The sequence below is a fragment of the Nicrophorus vespilloides genome, unplaced genomic scaffold (genome assembly GCF_001412225.1).
Source record: "Nicrophorus vespilloides isolate i.1.1-1 unplaced genomic scaffold, Nicve_v1.0, whole genome shotgun sequence".
NCBI classification, from domain to species: Eukaryota; Metazoa; Arthropoda; class Insecta; order Coleoptera; family Silphidae; genus Nicrophorus; species Nicrophorus vespilloides.
In genome coordinates, this window is record NW_017100101.1 from 690,717 (window position 1) to 710,970 (window position 20,254).

Below are 20,254 nucleotides of genomic sequence, written 5' to 3' on the forward strand. Positions count from 1 at the left end.
TTTTATTTATTTAAAATTGTAAGGAATTCATTTAGTTACATATCTATTGGCAATGCCACTGGTCCAGTGTTTCAGTAATAGTTAAGTACAGCATTAACGCCCACTTCACTTTAACTGTCAGCTTATTAATTGCAGGTTGAAGTGTTGGGCTTAAATCAATTAGCTAAATCCATCCTGCCGTGTTTCCGTTCTCGCTATCCTCCAGCAGTCTGATGGCATTCTCACCTTCCACCTCGTTTCCATTTAATTCATTGTGTACGATAACGCGCGGCGTTAGATGCTGATCATTCTCTGCGCAAATAATAATTAATTTTTGTAATCTAATTCCAAGTTTACTTCTAACCACTTCCTATCAACCCCAGAAGGTTATCCCCGGTGACATCTGGTAACTTGATATTCGGGGTATCTATGGGCTCCTCCTCCGATTCGGCAATCCTCTTAGCTTCATTCATAGCCTGCTGCAGGTTCCGTTGCTTCTTCGAATCCTGTTTACTGTTGCAGCGTCCGATCTGCGAACTGGTTTCCGTTTCCGGTTAAAAAACAAAATCGCCAACGCCACTCCTACTTACGCTACATAAGCATCTTTCACAACGTGCTTCCACTTATTCAAGTTGGAATTAATTAAAGCTAACTTTGCAACTCGCCTAAATCTGCGGAAGGAAGCGACTTATGAATAAAACAAGCTTGAATCCAAAAAACACACGGCGTGTTATACCTCGTCAAGGAGTCTTCGTTGCCGCTCAGAGTACCGCCGTCTTCGCTGACTATACGCTCTTTAGTATTCACAGGGACAACTTTGAAATCTTTCATTAGTCTTCTCTCCCAGATCTTCATCTTTTTACCAGCAATAACTGCAATAAAATACATTTAAAAAAGATCTTTTTTTTTAAATAAATTCGAACCTTTCTCTTTCTTCTCAGCAGAAGATACATCCATTCCGTTTCTGTTGAGAATCTCGAGCATTTCGTAGCGGAACGCCGAGATGTCGTTCTTCACCTCATTAATATCATCTTCGGTGACGGCGTTTTCTTCGCATTTCCTATGCATCGATGTCACGTATCGCCACACCAACGCTCTCATCACCAAAGTATATCTATAGTCGCGATCCTTTTCTTGCTTTTGGCTCTAAAGTTTAAAACATAATCATAGGATTATTTATAAATTTAATAAACCTACTCTTTGAGATTTCCTCATTTTGCTCCTTTGATGTAATCCGCATAACTTCAAGAAGAATTTGGGAGTAGGAAGGATATTGAACGGAGGTGGAAGCGTTTGTGTTTGATCGAAATAATTCATCAGGAGCTTCGTCCTCGCAAACTTCCATTCCGTGTCCGAGTGGCACTAAATTTCAAATTGTGTGTGAATTTATAAAAACTCAAATTAATCATGTCTTACGTCAATGATAGCATACGAATTGGACATCATTGCAATTAGTAGATTCAATAAAACTATTATGTTGATTACTGAATAAGAACCGAACATAAGGAGACCCCAGAATCTAGTGTAACTTTTGATCCCAGTTAACTCAAAATTCTCAATATCGATCATACCGAAACTTGCCCAAAAGAGTGACTGGGATGTTTCAAATACGCTGTAAAAAAAATCGTATAGTTTAAATCGTTGTTAAAATGAAGAAATACTTTGCAAATCTTCTCCATTTGGAACAGGCCTCTGCGTTTTTCTCCAAGTCGGGTTGAGTACCACCGTTATAGCACTTCTTATGCTCCAAATCGGAGAAATACCAAAGCAGTTGATTCAAACCTATAAAATAAACAGATTTATTGAGGATAATGGAAATGTATAAAAAGTTTACATACCGCAAGCAAATGAGAACAAGACTAAAGTATAGATGAAGAAGAATTTAACGATGTCGATAATCATTCTGCCCAGCGAAATCTGCAGCGGTCCCAAATGCGGATTTATGGAGAACAAATGCACCAATTTGAGGGCGCTGCAAATCACGGAAACGTGGGGATAACTCTTTGTTTTATTAATGTCCGCTTCGTTATTTACTCTTTTATTTGACGTCGTTTCTGATTTATTACCTGAGGATGTTCGCAGCTGCAAATAATCCTTCGGCGATCAACTGTAAATCATAATCATGCCAATCCTCGCGTCGGATGTACGCCATCTGAGGATCGCGAGAAATCTCTTCTCTTTGCTGAACGTACGCAACAACACGTAGCGCAAACACCAGGAAGTAAAGGATATTTCTCCCACAATCTATAACGTTCCACAGATTCCTATGATACGCGCGGATACCTTTGACGTAGATTTCGTTGATTTCCTCGCAGATGAAGCCTAAATAAGAGTTTCAATCAATGAATAATTTGGTAGAAAAAAAAAATACCAAGCACGAAGATGATCAGGATGTATTCAAGTATGCTGGGCGGGTTTCCGCGCTGTGGCCGGAATTCTTCTGGTTGTTTTAATTTGAAATATTCCAGCATATGTTCTTCAGCTCTTTGCGACACTAATATAAGAACAACTGCAAAAAAAAGTAACATATTTTCAGAAGTCAAAAAGTTGATAAGTTGACTCACATAGAAAGAATAGGTAAGACGAGGCGTGAATTAGGAACTTCATGAACGGTTTCCTCATCATCCTACCACTGGCAGTTCTTGGAGCAACGATGTACATGAGGCAGTAATAAGGAAACAGTAAAGCAACTTTGCAGATGATCAAGATTCGAGCCAAAGTTGATCTTCTCCGAAAACCTGGAAGACCTTCATACCAGATTGCCGTTACCAGTTGTTGAATATTCGAATGAGCGACAAACTAAATAGAAAACAATAAATTGACAAATTAATTAATTAAATAATAACCAAATCAAACCTTCTTTTGCTTAAACTCGATGGCCAATTTAAGCCTCGTAAGTTGCATCTCATCTCCATCTTTTTGATTCAAATCATACGGATCGTGATTCAGAATGATTGCCAATTCGCTCGAACTACGAGATTGTTGCAGTAAATCGACGGCGAACTGCTGACACTGCATTCGGAGTTCCATGTACTCCGATTTGCATTCCTTAAAACAGAATTTAATAATTAACACTTCATAACATATCGATTACTCACTGGTTCGGCAAAGGCAAGATTTTTCAGTTCCCAAGAAAGTTGAAAGGACGTGAGGATCGGATCTGTCGAGGATAGGGCGATCAGAGATGGACTGGCTAAAGCCTTGTACTCGTTCATCCTCGAAAGCGAATGCCTCAACGAATCCTCTTTAGTATTTTTAATGCAATCGTCGCATCCACACCTAAATTTCTTAAACATGAACAATGCTTTTTTTAATGATAATCAAAAAATAACTCACTTTATATCGTGGGGCATGGGAAGATTCGCTCCTCTATCCAAGAGAATCTTCAGGATCTCGTAATTATTTCTATGAGCAGCAAGAACCAAAGGCGTTATATCCGGCGTAAAAGTCGCTATGTTTACATCAACTTTTTGCCAACTCTAAAAAAAATCAAAACACCACAATTAACTTCATTCAGTCTAAATTTGGAGTGAATCCTTACGTAAGGCTCGTTTTCTTCGTGGATGATCTCCTCGTGCTCCAAGAGCAGTTCCACAGCTTCTACGAATTCCACGTTAATGGCATGAAGGAGAGCATCTTTGGTCTCTATGCCCATGATGACCAAAAGCTCTACCATTTCAAGATTTTCACCGTCGATTGCCAAGGTCAGAGCCGTCCTTCCTAAGCTGTCCATGCAGTTTACGTTAAAGACGTTGTACCTCTGAGCTAACTGCAACATCCTGCTCCCAATTTATTATTAATTTCAATAAAAATAAAACTTCAACACGATTCTTGGAAATACCTCTTAACATTAGCTAAATCTCCACGTTCCACAGCCAAAAGATATTTCTTTTCTTCCAGCGATAAAGATTTTGGCAGAATCGGCATTTTGCATTGATTATTCGTAGAGATCACGTCTACCTAACAAAAAAAAATAGTTATTTCAATTAATTTCAATTAATATTAAGTTTCATTAATTTAAGTTTAATTACCTTAACGTAACTTACCAAAAGACAAATCAAATCAATTAAGTTTACTTAGGTTATTAAGGTTATTTATTACTAATCGCAGAAGAAATTTTTAAAAGGAAATAAAAATATCAAGAAATAAAACTTAATCTGATTATGATGAAAATCAATGACCTAAAAAAATCTGGTTTCACATTGCTTAGGTAATTCTACTTAATTGCGTGAAGCCAATACGATGCAGAAAAGATTCTAAACTCATTGATTTAAAGGAGAATATCAAATGTGATTAGGAATATCTTCAAGTTTCATCCTTTTTCTTACGTTATATTTACGATTAAATTCAATACATTTATTAAAATAAGAAATTACTTACTTTTTTTTTGAATAATTTAAAGAAACCTAATTGTTGTTATTTATTGTTCTTTTCTTAGCGAATGTTAAATACGCATTTCACTTATATTTTTGTACCTCCCATTTACTTATTCGACCCTTGGGGCATTATGCATGAGACATTCGAGCAAAGTCGTGCAATTTACATTCCGTTTGTCTCTCAACTTCAAATTAAGTTAAATCCGAATAAAAATGAGAATAACCGTATTCCCATCGCGTTATTATTATTATTTGCAATTGGTCTCCGAGAACTTTTTCTCACTAACTACATTTTTGTACGAATACGTAAACAGAAGAATTCATATTCAACATAACATTATAAATGCTACTTGCACTACTTGCCAAGAAAATTGTAATTATACAAGGTACTTTTTAATATTAATTTAATAAGTTACTCGACAATTGTCGCGTAACTTCGATGTTGAATCTATATAAAATTGAACTACATAATACTTGACAAGTAAATTGCATTAATTTAAGTATTTGGATAAGTTTTGTAAGTAATTTCAATAAATTAATTGACAATTATCGCGTATCGTCAGTATTAAATCAATATAAAATGAAGAAATTGATACTTGCCAAGTACATTTCATTAATTTAAGTTGTTAATTATTTCTTAAAAATGAACTAAATGAGTTTCTTAGAATTTATTGTGTAGCGTTAATGTTAAATTTGTATAAATTAAAACTAAATGATACGTGACAAGTAAATTACTTTAATTTAAGAGTTACTTGGAAAATGTTGTGTAGAATTAAACTAAATGATACTTGACAAGTAAAGTGAGAATTATTGCGTAGGGTCAGTATTGAATTGATATAAAAGTGAAGAAATTCATACTTGTCGAGTAAATTGTATTAATTTAAGTGGTTAACTAAATCTTAATAATTTACTTGGAAAATTTTGTGTAGCGTTAATTTTAAATCTGTATAACATTGAACTAAATGATACTTGAAAGTAAATTGAATTAACTTAGCTGATTGAATAAGTCTTGTAAACAATCTCAAGAATTATTGAGTATCGTCAGTATTAAATTAATATAAAATTGAAAAAAACCGATAATTGCTAAGTAAATTACATTAATTTAAGTGGTTGATTAAATCTTAAAAATGAACTTAAGAAATTACTTGGAAATTATTGTGTAGAATTAATGATAAATATGTATAAAAATGAATTAAATGATAATTGACAAATAAATTTCATTAATTTAAGTTATTGAATAAGTCTTGCAAATAATCTTAACATGTTAATCGGAAATTATAGAGTAATGTCAATATTGAATCTATATAAAATTAAACTAAAGCTTTATATGGAAATGATATGGATATTTTGAACATGGACCACTTGAAACAGTTGAAAGAAGATATCAATGATTGTTACAAAGATTTAGACATCTGCATTTTCTTGTCTTGGATTATAAAATCATTTGAAAGCTACAGATATTGATTTCTTCTATTGATTAAAGGAGAATTTTGAATCTAAAATTAATTTTCAAACATGAGTATATAAGTACAGGTAAACGTCGTTTTGCGCCGCTGCGAAATAACGCTTATTAATTGCTGATTTTACACTTATATAGAACTAAACCCTATAGTTACCTCACTGAAAATAATGGTTCATTTTACGCCGATTCGATTTGCGATACGATTCGATACCTGCGTACATAAGTCAAAGGAAGTTGTAAAAATGTTTAACAAAAAAAAAGTTATGTTTCTGAATCGCCGAAACCAAAAGCAAATTGATTTTTGTGCATTACAATATACAAAAAGATGTAGAAAAAAAGGTTGGGAACTCCTAAACTAAACAATACTTTCCACGTAAATTATATTAATGTATTATAGTTGAATAAATCTTGCAAATGAAATCAATTAGCAATTATAGCGACAATATTGAATTTATTTATTCTCAATTGAAAGATGATCGTGAAAATGAGGTATTTTCATTTTTAATAATTAAATGATGATTGTTTTTTTTTTCGTGTGTGTGCCCGTTAAAGTGTGTATTTCTTCCAGTATTTGAAAATTTAATTAACTATTTGCGATGGGCGTTGTTATTACGAGCATTTCATTAATATTTAAATGCGCTGCAGCTTTATTCCATTGAGACCGAGACAATGCAAGCTTTTAATTTATATGAAATTATTATTGTGATGATGAAACGAAGCCGAGAAGATTGAAACTTACTTTGACATGGAGCGAATCGTTGTCGACGTCGTCCATCGCTAAAGGATCGGACACCTGCGAACCAAAGGACAAACAGTGTAAAGATGAAACCAAACCCACAAAAATATTGCTTAGGAAAAAAAAAGAATAATAATCTCGTAGCCGAAATTTGGAAGGAATGATGACGACGGACAAAATCTAATTATCAAATTGGATTTGTTCGTGGTTTTCGCGGTTTCGAGGATCACCACGATGATGGTGTTTTTGTATGTGTGTGAGCATTCGCGGATGAGACAAAAACGCGTATGCGAAACGGCTTTCCTGTTAATTGAGATAACGGCAATCATCGTTAATTATACGACAATTTCATTTATTACTACTATATTGGTAGTGGAAGGACGGTCGGATAGGTTTTCAAAAATCGATGGACAACGCATGTATGTCCATGTGTGTGAGTTCCGTCTATAGGTGACACCTTAATTAATTGGATTAGGTTCGTCTGGACAACGCACGTAATTCGCGATATTCCTATTACCATTCCTCTCTAATTACCAAACATTTAAATGCATTTTTTTTATCCACATTCATCTCTTGGGGTTTCTATCGTAATGTTATTGTGTAACAATAAATTTTACTATATTTCCATTCTTAATTATTTAAAAGAACATTGCAAAAGGCTTCCGCACATATCCCAATTATTATTGTATCTCTGAGCACCAAGAATTAGGGCCAAAATATATAATTATTAAACATTTAAATCCATATTTAGTTTCTTTAATTATGATAACTATTTGAACTTAGTGTAAATTAACAATAATTAAAATACTATGTTGTAATTTAGTAAGTTTCTTTTATTATTTTTGTTATCTTTAATATGCAGTGGAACGTCTTTAACGCAAAATAAATACATTTAAGAATTTTTCATACATTTTTGACTTGTTTAAATATTTTAATGCATATGTGTTTAGGAAAACGCGCCTTGTCTACGTCACGATGAATCATCTGTTGCAGCGAATCAATTGCATACATGGAACTACTTAGTCTCTTAGACTGTTTCAAATTTATTTTAAATCATTAATAAATCTTTTTTTTTAAATATTACTAACAATAATAACTGAAATAATAAAAATTTGAAAGATCAAAGTACTTTATTTTCTTTATTCAATCATTAATTAATTGAATAAAGAAAGTAAAGTACTTTGATAAAATAAAATATTTTAAAACATGAAGCGAAACATGAAACAAATTAGTATGGAGAAGCTTTGTTATAAACAAAACCCTAGAGGATGACAGGTTACTTTGGTTAATGTTAATTAACAATGAGTAGCAAAAAGTATATTTATATGTCACAGTCTAGCCTAGCAATCTTAAAGTCATAGTCTTCAAACTCTGTGCCAAGAATCTGCGTAACCTTGAGACGTGCGAACAACACAAAGAGATTTTTTTATTTGTAAATATATAATGTTCTCTGTCATCTATTATAAATAATGGAGTCGCGGTAGAATTACAAACAAAAATTATCGTTTTGGCGGCAAAAAGGTTGAGAAATACTGCTTTTGATTGAGTTATTTTATTAATATTTGAAATATTTTTGGGAATTTGCCATAGAGTTATGATTGTTGATCTTAAATTAAAGTAAGTTTTTTTTTTTGAAAAATGGTTGTCATTAGGTTATTGATAATGGAATGATGTGATGTGGCGGTCTTCACATGAAAATCCCTTGACCAATATACTTTAATCGAATACCCCGCTTCGGGCGGCGGTGAAGTAGGACAGCAGGGGATTCGCGGCACCGCTTCTATCTATATAAGGTTGCTTTGTGTGCATGCTAATTAGATTACAGTAAATCATTCTGATGGGATTACGTGCGTTCCGAGCCACACACGGCGACAACAGTTCGCGAAGAGATGTTACTACCCATCTATCTGGGACATATAACAAAAACAAAAAATCATAGCAACATTAACGGTAATCATTTGTTGGTTACTAGGCGACCGAAAGCACGCGAAGGATTTCCTTGGCGACTATGAAGTCGGGAGAATCGCAGCAGAATCTGATCGCGTCGGAGACCATGAACGAGCCAACAACTCCGATGGCCAACTTCGACATCAATGATTTGACGGAGAAACCGCTCGGGCCCATCGAGAAGACGTATCTACTACACGCGGAAAGAGGCGACTGTGCAACGGTCAAAAGGTATACGAATAGTAGCATCAACAATAAGCTTTGACACATGTCAACGACAATGTCAGAGTCCTTAAATGAAGTTTACTTTGAATCAACAATATATCAAAACAAATTTTGACATCTGTCATCTGAAAATTATTGCTAATCAGAAGACAATTAAAATTTCCTAAAAACAATTAAAATTTGTATTTATTTTAAAACACATTAACATTAAGTTGTTTATAAATTGTTATAGAATTTCAACAATAATTTCAACAATGAAAAAAATATATGGTACTTTTGCTAAAGTAAGTCAATTTTAAACTTAAATCGTATAATAAGTGAATTATAGTGATTTAGATTTCAAAAACGAATCAATTTTCATATGTATATTTAGTAACAATATTATTTTATAAACATACTTCATAATATTCAATTATACAATTTTTCTTTTTGTTACAATATACAAAATAACCTATACAGAAGTAGTAAGTATTACTTGAATGTAGGATTATAGTCAATTGGTGTTTTCAATTGTAAAACAAATCATTTTGTATACAATATAAAGATTATATTAAAGTACCAACAAATATTTAAGTCTGTTTCACAATGTCTGTTTACCATTTAAATAGTGACATAAATATGCCGATGCTTATAAGTACCATCAAACGACAAAGGGTTAAATAGAAAACAATCAAACCTCATTAACATTTAAAGTTGCAAATATGTGATAGATACATTGTTTTTTAAGATGAAATCAACTTTGACATAACAAAATGCATGGTTATTTTCAGATTGATCAGACAATATGCTAACAATCCTGAAGAGCTGGACATAAATTGCGTGGATCCTTTGAACAGATCCGCGCTGACGGCGGCAATCGAGAATGAGAATATGGAGCTGATCAAATTGCTCGTCGATGAAAAAATTCAAGTCAAGGTAAATGTTTGATGATGTTTTCTGTGCGAAATTAATATTGATCATCAAATGTAGGATGCGCTGCTTCAAGCTATCAAAGAGGAGTACATTGAAGCCGTCGAGTTTTTGCTTCAATACGAAGAGGAACATCATGTTGTTGGACAACCTTACGTAAGTTTCTCATTTGTTTACATTAAAAAAAAAATTGATGTTAATTGACAATTTAAAAGGTATTGAAATTATTAAGTGATGAATCGTAAAATTTCTTTTATAAAATAAATTATAAGCGTTCAATGGAAAAGCGCCGAATAAAATAGTTTGAAGGATGTGGAGATCCAAGATTACGTACTTTCCGACGATGCCACAAGTTCGTGGTAACAGCGCTTTCGAGCGGATTAACTTTAGTTCGGTATTTCGGATAAATTTTATTCTGAATAAATTAATTTCGCAATAAAAAAAGGACACTTCGTCTCTTAATTTTTTTATTTATAATCATATGAAACAATCACTCATATCAATGTTTTAAATTTATAGAGTTGGGAGTCCGTAGACAGAGCATCTTCGACCTTCACCTCTGATATAACACCATTGATTCTTGCATCGCATAAAAACAATTACGAAATTATTAAAATTCTACTGGACAGAGGTGCATCGCTACCCATGCCGCATGATGTCAAGTGAGTTCGTTGCAAAGGTTGATATTAAAAAATATTTCACGTTAATAAATTTCTTGCCATCAAAAAAAAAACTCCTTATTAACCTGAAATACTTTCATCATAATACTCAATGGAATTAAAGTTTACCGTTCTGGTGCAGATCATCAATACATAGTTTGTTTATTATACAAAATTTATTGTACATTAAAATACAAAGGACCGTATATAATTAAATTTAACATAATTTAATTTGTTATGTTCAAACGCATCACGTACGTAATATTAAAACATAAATCGCACACAACAATCAATTAATTCATGGAAATTCTCGATGCACGAAACCAAGCAAAATCTATACTATATAGACTTGTATATTGTTTCTATGCAATTTATATCTCCTTTCCAGAAATCTAAGCAATACCCACTCATATTTTACAATAAATTATTTGTCTTTCCTTTACAAAAATAACGAAAAATTTCCTAACGGGATAAACGTTTACTAAATGCACAGAAGGTGTTTAAAAGCCAATTAGTAAGGAAGCCTCTTAACAAATACACGAATGCTACTGCTGTTTCGTAACTGATCTGATTATTTCGATGCGATCAGGATTGTGGAATCTGAGGCATCAACACTAAGTCGATTTTACGTGATTGTAGCTCGTTAATTCTACGATTTATCTATTTTTAAGAAAACATGCAGTAAAATTTAGGTAAATCTAGTTGCTGAGCCAATTTTAACTACTCGTTATCTATAATTTAATTTTATTGACTTTTCAATAAAATTAACTTAAATTTTGCATTGAAGTTTAAAAACATTTTAGATTACAATTTATATTTCAATAAAACAAACAATAAAATGTGGGAAAATTGAAATAATTTACGTTGCCATGACAATTTTATTAATTTAATCTAAAACTATTGATTTGAAACCAGACTTGTCTCTTTGATGATATTTTAATAATATTTATATTGCAATATGGACTTTAAAGTAATTTAAAATATTCCATTTTCAATAAAATAAAATGTTACTAGACTAAAAGCTGTTTATTCGAATTTTGTGTTTTGATGTTAAAAGTTTTCTTGATAGTAATCATTCATCTTGCACATCATTTACTCATCTCAAGGATATTCTATTTCCGAATGGAATTGAATACAGAAGCATCTTTCGTATGGAATTATAAAATTGCTTCAAGAAGATTTATTTGTATGTTGGAATTGAACCAAACGTTAATTGAATGTTTCTTGAAGATGCGGTTGCGATGAGTGCGTCGAGTCGAATTCGTTGGACTCTTTGCGACATTCGAGGGCAAGGATCAACGCTTACCGTGCTCTGTCAGCATCCTCCTTAATAGCGCTCTCCTCCAAAGATCCCGTACTGACGGCCTTTGAGTTGTCGTGGGAGCTGCGGAAACTGAGCCGCATGGAAACGGAATTCAGAGCCGATTACAACGTGAGAGACAAACGCAAAGATGCATGAAACAGGAGTTTTACTATGTATATTTTCTTTTTGTTCAGGAGATGAGGACCTTCGTGCAGGGATTCGCCACCACCCTTCTGGACCACGTCAGGACCTCGAGCGAGCTCGAGATCTTGCTGAACTACGATCCAGAGGGTGACGTCTGGGAACCGGGTGAGCACCAGAGTTTGGAACGACTCAAGCTGGCCATCAAGTATAAACAAAAAATGGTAGGTGATATTCTAGTAGCAACAATAAATAAAAATTCTTACTGTTATCATTACATAGTAACAAACAGTTATTTCCAGTTACCGATTAAAAACTTATTGCAGAATTATTCATAGCAACGGAATAATAAGGGAAAATCTCCGTATTTTTCTCGAGTCGAAAATTATTGTATTTTTTACAGAATTGCAAAAAAATAGAAATCGGATTTGAATAATTTAATTTAAACAAAATGTTTAAATTATGAAATTCTAATGAATGTTTGCAGTTTATAGACTCATCATTTTCTAGTTTTCATAAACATTCACATATTGGAAGCTACTAAAAAAGTTTACAAAGTTCATAATAGTTATACTACAATGTTCAATTGTGCTACCTCCTTTAAAATTTAATTCTTTTGATTTAGATGTTTCTGAATGAAATATAAAAATAAGAAATACTATGAAACTGCTATGAAATTTCCAGAAATGTCTTCAAACTTTACGCTTGCTCATATTAATATCTAATTTTAGTTCACTACTAATTCCAAAATTCCTAACTTTAGTATTCATGAATATTATTTGAATGAATCACTTTAAATTTGAAATAATTGCAAAATGCGTATATTTGAGAATTGCATTAAATTTTACACTATGTAAATAAAAGAAGATGAAAATTAAATATCCAAATGTTTACAATCAAATGGCAGATATCACATTTGACTGAAATTTAATTAAACCCATCTATACTTAATTTTTTTTCAACATGTGCGCATAGCGAGAAAGTGATGAAAAACTTTTTGCAATTAATTGGCAGTACAACTAGAAACAAATATGTTGTAGTAAAAAGTTACAACGTTAAAAGGTTAAACGTTGCAAGGTTAAATAATACAGAAATTATATTGTAGATGTTGAAAAGAACCGAAAATGGTGACAAAAATAGTTCTATAAACAAATAATTTTTGAATATAATAATTACAAAGTAATATATACCTTCCAAATTATTATCTGAAATATTAAATAGATGAGAATTACAAACGATTTTGGAAGCTGAGTGGGCAACAAGTAGAACTTTTTCAATGTATTCCCTCTATTCTGTGAATTCCATTTAGGATTACGCTGTTCGCAAAAATGTTTATACTGATCGTAAATAAAGCGAATAATTTTAGATATGTGAAGTCGTCCGGTCCGTCGTAACTCGAATTCGGCGCAGAACCGAATTTATTTAACACCTGTATTTATTTTTCGTTCGAAAATTTGCTCTGTTGTTGTGTGAAATGTATTTTTTTTGTTCGTATTGATTTCGCTCGCGGATATCCGCTCGAATTAAATGAAAATCCGTTGTAATTAGTGTTCGCGATTTAATGGATCCATCCTACATTTATAATAATCTGTTTTTGCATCCAATACCTCCGTCCACACAGGCGAGCACAACACCTCCCGAAAATAAAAAACGTCACCGGAATCGCGAAAAATTGCACTTTACTCATATTTTTTGTTTTGTAAACATTTCATTTAAAATCGAAGAGAGTTCTACACTTACGTGGTTCTTTCAATTGCAAGGCGACACACTTTGATGCTCGATTTCGTTTGAACAACATCGGTACAAACTAGGCTATTGTCCTCCAAGTACGGAACTCTTAATCAATAATTAATGGATGATCCATGGCTGTACGTGATTGAAATCATTCGGCTGTTTTCCTAAGGATACCGCAAGGAAGTGTGTGCATTTGATAAACCAGTTCCGGTGCGGTTCCGCTTTTATCGCCGTTGTTTTTCTCAAAGAACGTTAATTTATATAAAAAAATAAATAAATATGCAAAACAAACAGGGATCTCTGATTGCGCTTACCTTTAATTAAAGAAACGCCCGTAATTATTTTAGAACTCGGAGCATCTCATCAATGTTTTATGAGTGTTTGCAGTTCCCGCTCGCCGCATCTATTTCGGTGAAAACCGATTTCTGCTGTTACGACTTCTATTCATTAAAAATTATAAAATGAGAAAGCCACAGTGCTGATTTATCAAAATTGATACGTTACAGTAAATTAAGTCCCATGATGCGGATACTTTCATCGCTGTTTATTATGACGTTACGCTTCTTGGCGTTCTGTTCAAAAAGGAATAATAAATAAGGCTCCTTCTTTCCATTAATAAACTTAAACATTTCAAACTTCTGACTTTTGCTAGGCGATTTTTTTTTTATATTATTCAATTTTTCATAAACAAAACTAATAAATTTTGAAGTTTTTGATAATAATTTCGTTTAAAAATTGTTAAGGATAAATGAAAATAATTTTAAGAAACAATTGTAATAACAAAATAATAAATCTTAGTTGTAGTTTGTAGCTCATCCGAGCGTGCAGCAACTTTTGGCAGCAATTTGGTACGAGGGGCTACCAGGATTCCGTAGGAAAAGCCTCGTCGGCCAATTGGTCCAAGTAGCTCATCTTGGAGCGATGTTTCCAATCTACTGCACGATCTACATGATGAAACCGGAATCGGAGATGGGACTCTTCCTGAAGAAACCCTTCGTCAAATTCATATGTCACAGCACTTCGTACGCCTACTTCTTAAGTACAAATATTGGAGCATCTTCAAACCACAAAAAATGTATTTTGATTTCCTTCGCACAGTGCTGCTGGGAGCCGCCTCTCAGCGAGTGGAAGTCCTAGCGATCCAGATGTTCGGGAACGAGTGGATGCAAGAGATGGTAGCTGAATGGAGGAGAAAGGAGCGCGGCGCCGGGCCAGGAATTGCTGAATGCGGCGTAATCCTTTATATGATAAGTGCGTCCGGAAATTAACGAATTTCTGCAAAAATTGACGATATTTCTCTGCAGGTTTAATATGGGCGGAGATAAGGACGTTGTGGACAGAAAGCTTTTCAGATTACCTATCCGATCTGTGGAACATCGTGGACTTCATTACGCTAACCTTCTACATGACATGGCTAGCTCTGAGGATGTCGTCCATCTACACGGTCTGGGTAAATAACAAAATTCCGGAAATTCAATCTAATTTGTTTAAATTATCTCTCTCTGTTATATTTATAAAACTAAGAAAATAATTCCCACTTCATACGCTATTTAATCGTAATTTATCTGTTGAATGTAAGCGCGAAGCGAGTCAAGGACGAGATCCATGGTATCCTCGAGAACAGTGGGAATCTTTCGATCCGATGCTGCTCTCCGAAGGAGCTTTTGCAGCCGGAATGATTTTCAGGTGATTCACAAAATAATCAATTCCATTTGGCAATCCAACAGTTTATCTTTATAGTTTCCTCAAGCTTGTCCACATCTTCAGCGTGAACCCGCACTTGGGACCGTTGCAAATCTCATTAGGTCGCATGATCATCGACATCGTCAAATTTTTCTTTATCTACACCTTAGTGTTATTTGCTTTTGGTTGCGGTTCGTGGCATCAAATCATTTGTCATTTCCTTTATAACATAAATTCGTTTTCAGGTCTAAACCAATTGCTCTGGTATTACGCCGAATTGGAGAAGAGCAAATGCTATCATCTGCCTAGCGGTTTACCTGATTTCGATAACAATGATATGGCATGCAGCATTTGGCGTAGATATGCAAAGTTAATAAGATATTTATTCATTAACTTTTCAATCACTAATTACTAATTATTTTTATAGTCTATTTGAAACATCTCAGTCCCTTTTCTGGGCTAGCTTCGGTTTGGTAGATCTCGTGTCTTTCGAGTTAACAGGCATCAAGGGCTTCACGAGATTCTGGGCTTTGCTAATGTTCGGATCGTATTCCGTCATCAACGTAATTGTTCTACTCAATATGCTCATCGCTATGATGTCCAACTCTTACCAAATTATTTCAGTAAGTTAATAAAACTAAAATTACGTACAACATTTCTACAATACAGTTGTAGACTATACAGTCTGCTTTCAACAGAATATAGCAATACCTTGCAGAGTGCGGTTTCGATCAGTGCAATTTCACTATAGTACGATTTGAAAATTTCAAAACAAACTAACTATTAATTGAACAAAATAATCGGTTCAAATGTGAAAATATCAATTTTTTTTTTAGGAAAGATCCGATTCCGAATGGAAATTTGCAAGGTCCAAACTGTGGATCAGCTATTTCGACGACGGAGACACTCTACCACCTCCATTTAACATATTCCCAAGACCAAAGAATCTGTTAATGTGCAGGAATAAAGATGGTAGAACGAAGTCGTTTAAGGTAAATAATTCAAGTAATAAATAAATGCGTTTTTATTTTCATTGAAAATTTGCAGAGGAGGACCAAAGAGAAGGAACGCTTGATTCACGAGAAGATGACCAGGATGTTAGTGAGAAGATTCGTGATGGCGGAGCAAAGGAAACGCGACGATTTCGGAATCACCGAGGACGATGTTTTGGAGATCAGGCAGGACATATCGAAGATGCGTTACGATTTGTTGGACATATTCAAGTTGAACGGAATGCAGACACCAAATTTGTCTTCGGAAACAGAATGTAATTCTGAGATTAATTTAAAAACTTAAGAAGTTAAATTTTTTGCGTGTTTCAGTGTCCGGGAAGAAAGGTAAAGTGATGGAGCGACGATTGCTGAAGGATTTCCACATCGGTATAGTTGAGCAAGCGGTGAGCGAGGCGATGAGCGCTTCCAAAGAACCGAAAGATATCTTCGGGCATTTGGCTAAGGTCATTGGTAGAGGATCGAAAAATAAGTCGAACAAAAAGGATTGGAACTCTATGGTAAGGAAGGGCACCATCAAGGATCAAATTGGAACGACGAAGAGTGCGGATGACGCGCGTATAGGACGACAAAGTTTGCGGAAGCACATCTTGAGTAACGTTTCTTCGAGATCGGGTATCGATCAAAATAAGCTCTTGGGTAAATAAATATTAGTTTAGTTTTCGCTTCAGTTTTTTTTTATTTACGCGACCTTTGCAGAGTACAATCCGAAGCTGTCCGAGGTTCCGAGAGGCGCTAGAACTGCGTACGCGAAGTTCATGACCAAGAAAATCCAGCAGGATTATACCGAAGAGGATGACACCGCCAAAGCCGAGGGCGTCGCGATGCCGGGGAAGAGCGTCAAGAAGCCGGCACCGCCGAAACCTTCCGTAAAGTTCAAACGTAAGTCGTAATTTAAAGTTTGAACGATGTTCGTTCGTCAAAGTTAAATTGGAAGCGACGTTTCGTGATTACTATAAAATACATACGTATATTCTGAGGAGGATGCACTCATTGTTATCCGGCAATTAATTAAGGAGTTCTCGAATCGTTTGTAAACTATTACGAATCAGTGAAATAAAAAAATAGAGAATAAAAAATCGCTTACCTCTTGCCGATGTATTGCATATGCACATGCAACTTTCTTTTCTTGATCTTGATGCTGTTGGGGTTGATGTTAAATCGCTTTGATGTTCGACAGATTCCGTGGATAGTAGCAGCGGCACCGTGGAGGAGACCGACAAGAAAAGTGATGCGAAAGGCGCCGACGGAGTGGAAACTAAAATAACTGGAAGTGGTGACACGGCATTCAAGTCTGCGGTGAGATGTGTTTATGTTTGATATTTATATTACATACACGGTGTTTCGACGCATCCCAATCCTCGATCCCTACAACGTTCAGCTGAACTTCCGCACTGCACTACAGAAAAAATATCATTAACACTGGCAAAAAGAAAACACTATTAATTGTTCTATTTTCTTAATGGTAAAGAAACATGTAAATTTCAAGTTCATGATTTAAAAAATCCGGATTTTAAATTGAAGTTTTCTTACATTACTATATTTTCAGTAGAAAATTCTTGTTTTATTTGAATAAATAATAGTATTTATTGCAACAATAAAATACAATAATAAAAAAATAAAAGAAGAGACAAATTTTGTTAAATATTTTCAATATATTAATATTTAAGTCTAATAAAGCGAATCACAAACTATTTACCTAAAAAAAACCAATAATATTAAAGAGGAAAAACCATCTAAATTTTATATTTTGGAAAATTTATAAAATTCTATATTATTTTCCAAATGTAGCATCATTACACTGACCTGTTCAATTTTATTTTTCCGCAATTATTTTTTCAAACATTAATATTAATAAATGCGCTACAAAAAAAGTTGATTGCGGAAAAATTCTCATTTGCGAACGAAAATTGGTGCATATTTTTTGTTGTTGAAAGGTTGGAGTGTTCCCATTAAGGTTGCTGAAATATTTAAGCAACATTATTTGATGGAGGAAGCTTTTTTTCGAACACACACACATCCAAATGTAGTTTTTGTACGCTTTAAAACACGTAACCAGTTTTCTATTAGTATCGATGTATAATCAATGGGAAATGACATTTTGCTATTTGAAATTTTGTTGAGCAATGTTCGAATTTATTATTTCCTATTTGGTGAAAAACGTTAAAAAATGTTATTTTATATAAAGTGAAATAAAGTTACGTACTAAAGATACGCCAAAAATTTCTTTTGTTAGCTCGAACTCAGAAAAACATGATTTAAATTATTGCGTAACTTGGCTACATTGAATAAAGAATGTAATATACAAATAGTTAAATATACATATAGAAACATAACCTTATAAAACTTAACCTATAAATTTATTACGTAACGAAAAATATCATTTCAATTATATTCAAGTGATTAAAAGATATACTTATTAGAAAAGTCACTAGATCTAATTGTAATATAATTAAAAAGAAATGCGAATATATTTAAGTATACTTAAGTTAAGTGTTAGAGTAATAAATTCCTAAGATCACCTCTAAGAATCTTTATCACCTTCTCAGATCTTTATTTTCATCTCTCTCTATCTTTTGATCTTCGTTACACCAAAAGTGCTCCAATTTACCTACTCTTCCATTTTTTTTCATCAATTTATTTATTTTATTCGCCTTCCTTTGCGCTCCGTTCTTTACGATGTAAACAGTTAAACGCACGTCGTCGATTTCGACGTTCTTCCTTCTCATCCTTCGAATCGCTTTCATCGTCGGAATCACCCTGTAGATTTTTATTTATTTGTCGACGCGATTTGTTTACACGCGCGGACACAATTTGCGCGCAGCACATCCGATGCGGCCCGCAAAATTGTTAACTTAGAATTAGAATAAAAATAAATAGACGAATCGAATCGGTTCAAGGCTTTCTTCATCCACATCCTTCTAACACAACAATAATTCTTGCTGCGAAAACAACGATTGTTTATTTGTTATCAATTTCATTGTTTTTTTTTTATTTCAAAATTTATTTGAGAAAGTTTATATTTTCGTAACTTTACTTAGCTTTTCTTTGTAAGATTCACATGAAGCTAATTGTAACTTATCGACAAAATTTATTAGGTTATTTTTCTTTCAATCAAATTTGAAATACAATATTTTGTATAATTATTCAAATGTTAAATTTTTATTAATTTTATAAATTAAAAGTTTCAGTGGAAAATAATGAAAATATATGCAATAGCAACACGTTGAAACAATTATGAAGTTAAAAATAGAATTAAATCTACTTCTGGATTGAGGTCAATGCACTTACTTCCGTTTTTCATCCAGCATCAAATATCTGTTTCCCCGTTGTATTTATATACTTTGAAATATCGACCACTCTATTTTTAAGATCTTGATCACAACTTTTGATCATTCAAAAAGTAGTAGTTCTTTTTTAATGATGAATCTTACCTTTTGTTTTGCTTTGCAGGAATCTAAAAGCGCGCAGGAAAATAATGATAAGAAGACCGATGATAAGCAGAAAACCGAAGATTCTAAAGAATCAATGGACGTGAAACCTAAAGATGAAAAACCGAAAGAGGAGAATCCAAAAGAGGAAAAACCGAAAGAGGAAAAACCGAAGGAAGAGAAAGTAGCTAGTGGAGAAAAAAGTAAGGTGGATGAAACGAAGGAGAAAGATGGTAAGTCGAAGGGTGAGAAAATTGACGATAAAAGTGAAGAGGCAGCAAAGGATGCGAGTAAAGATGATAAGAAGAAAGACAATGATGATAAAAAGGTGAAACCAAAGGAAGATAAAGCTGGAACATCAAAAGATGATAAGAGTAAAGTGGAGAAGGAGGTAAAGGCGGTTTTAACTATTGAAAATGAAAGGCCGTCAACTGGTGGGAAATCCAAGTTGTCGGGGAAAGTGAGAACCGGATGGATTTAGATGCAAAGTTGAGTTTATAATTGTATTTTAGGTTTAAAGTTTTGAGTCTTTCACTTATTCAGTTGATATTTATTTAACACAGAATATACATTATAAAATATCGAGGAAATAAAGTTCTCTAATATATATATATTTATACTTATGTTTGTAGATATAATATTAATACGTTCCAGCCACC

General features: G+C 33.6%; 2 protein-coding genes across 4 annotated transcripts; one reads left to right on the forward strand and one right to left on the reverse strand.

Annotated features, from left to right (window-relative positions):
• Nucleotides 1–5: 5 nt before the first annotated feature.
• On the reverse strand, nt 6–17,337 carry LOC108568079 (transient-receptor-potential-like protein). Of its 3 annotated transcripts, none has more exons than XM_017928985.1 (19): nt 17,252–17,337; nt 6,557–6,610; nt 3,821–3,939; nt 3,521–3,758; nt 3,316–3,458; nt 3,078–3,258; nt 2,836–3,027; nt 2,544–2,778; nt 2,351–2,488; nt 2,046–2,301; nt 1,818–1,951; nt 1,641–1,761; nt 1,396–1,591; nt 1,177–1,341; nt 903–1,125; nt 716–851; nt 570–650; nt 344–516; nt 6–291 (listed from the first exon to the last, which is right to left on the reverse strand). In XM_017928985.1, the coding sequence occupies exons 2-19, from the start codon at nt 6,590–6,592 to the stop codon at nt 164–166; spliced, it is 2,895 nt and encodes a 964-aa protein (XP_017784474.1). In that variant the 5' UTR covers nt 6,593–6,610; nt 17,252–17,337; the 3' UTR covers nt 6–163. The 3 variants fall into 3 exon arrangements, with proteins under 3 accessions (XP_017784474.1, XP_017784475.1, XP_017784477.1); XM_017928986.1 differs by lacking the exon at nt 17,252–17,337 and adding an exon at nt 13,478–13,849; XM_017928988.1 differs by lacking the exon at nt 570–650.
• Nucleotides 8,400–20,176, forward strand: LOC108568078 (transient receptor potential protein-like). Its single transcript, XM_017928984.1, has 19 exons — nt 8,400–8,731; nt 9,496–9,640; nt 9,695–9,790; nt 10,154–10,296; nt 11,524–11,725; nt 11,791–11,961; nt 14,276–14,510; nt 14,570–14,722; nt 14,776–14,921; nt 15,051–15,157; nt 15,212–15,345; nt 15,400–15,523; nt 15,582–15,777; nt 15,991–16,146; nt 16,202–16,421; nt 16,477–16,803; nt 16,864–17,046; nt 17,345–17,463; nt 19,618–20,176. The coding sequence occupies exons 1-19, from the start codon at nt 8,562–8,564 to the stop codon at nt 20,074–20,076; spliced, it is 3,486 nt and encodes a 1,161-aa protein (XP_017784473.1). The 5' UTR covers nt 8,400–8,561; the 3' UTR covers nt 20,077–20,176.
• Nucleotides 20,177–20,254: the final 78 nt, after the last annotated feature.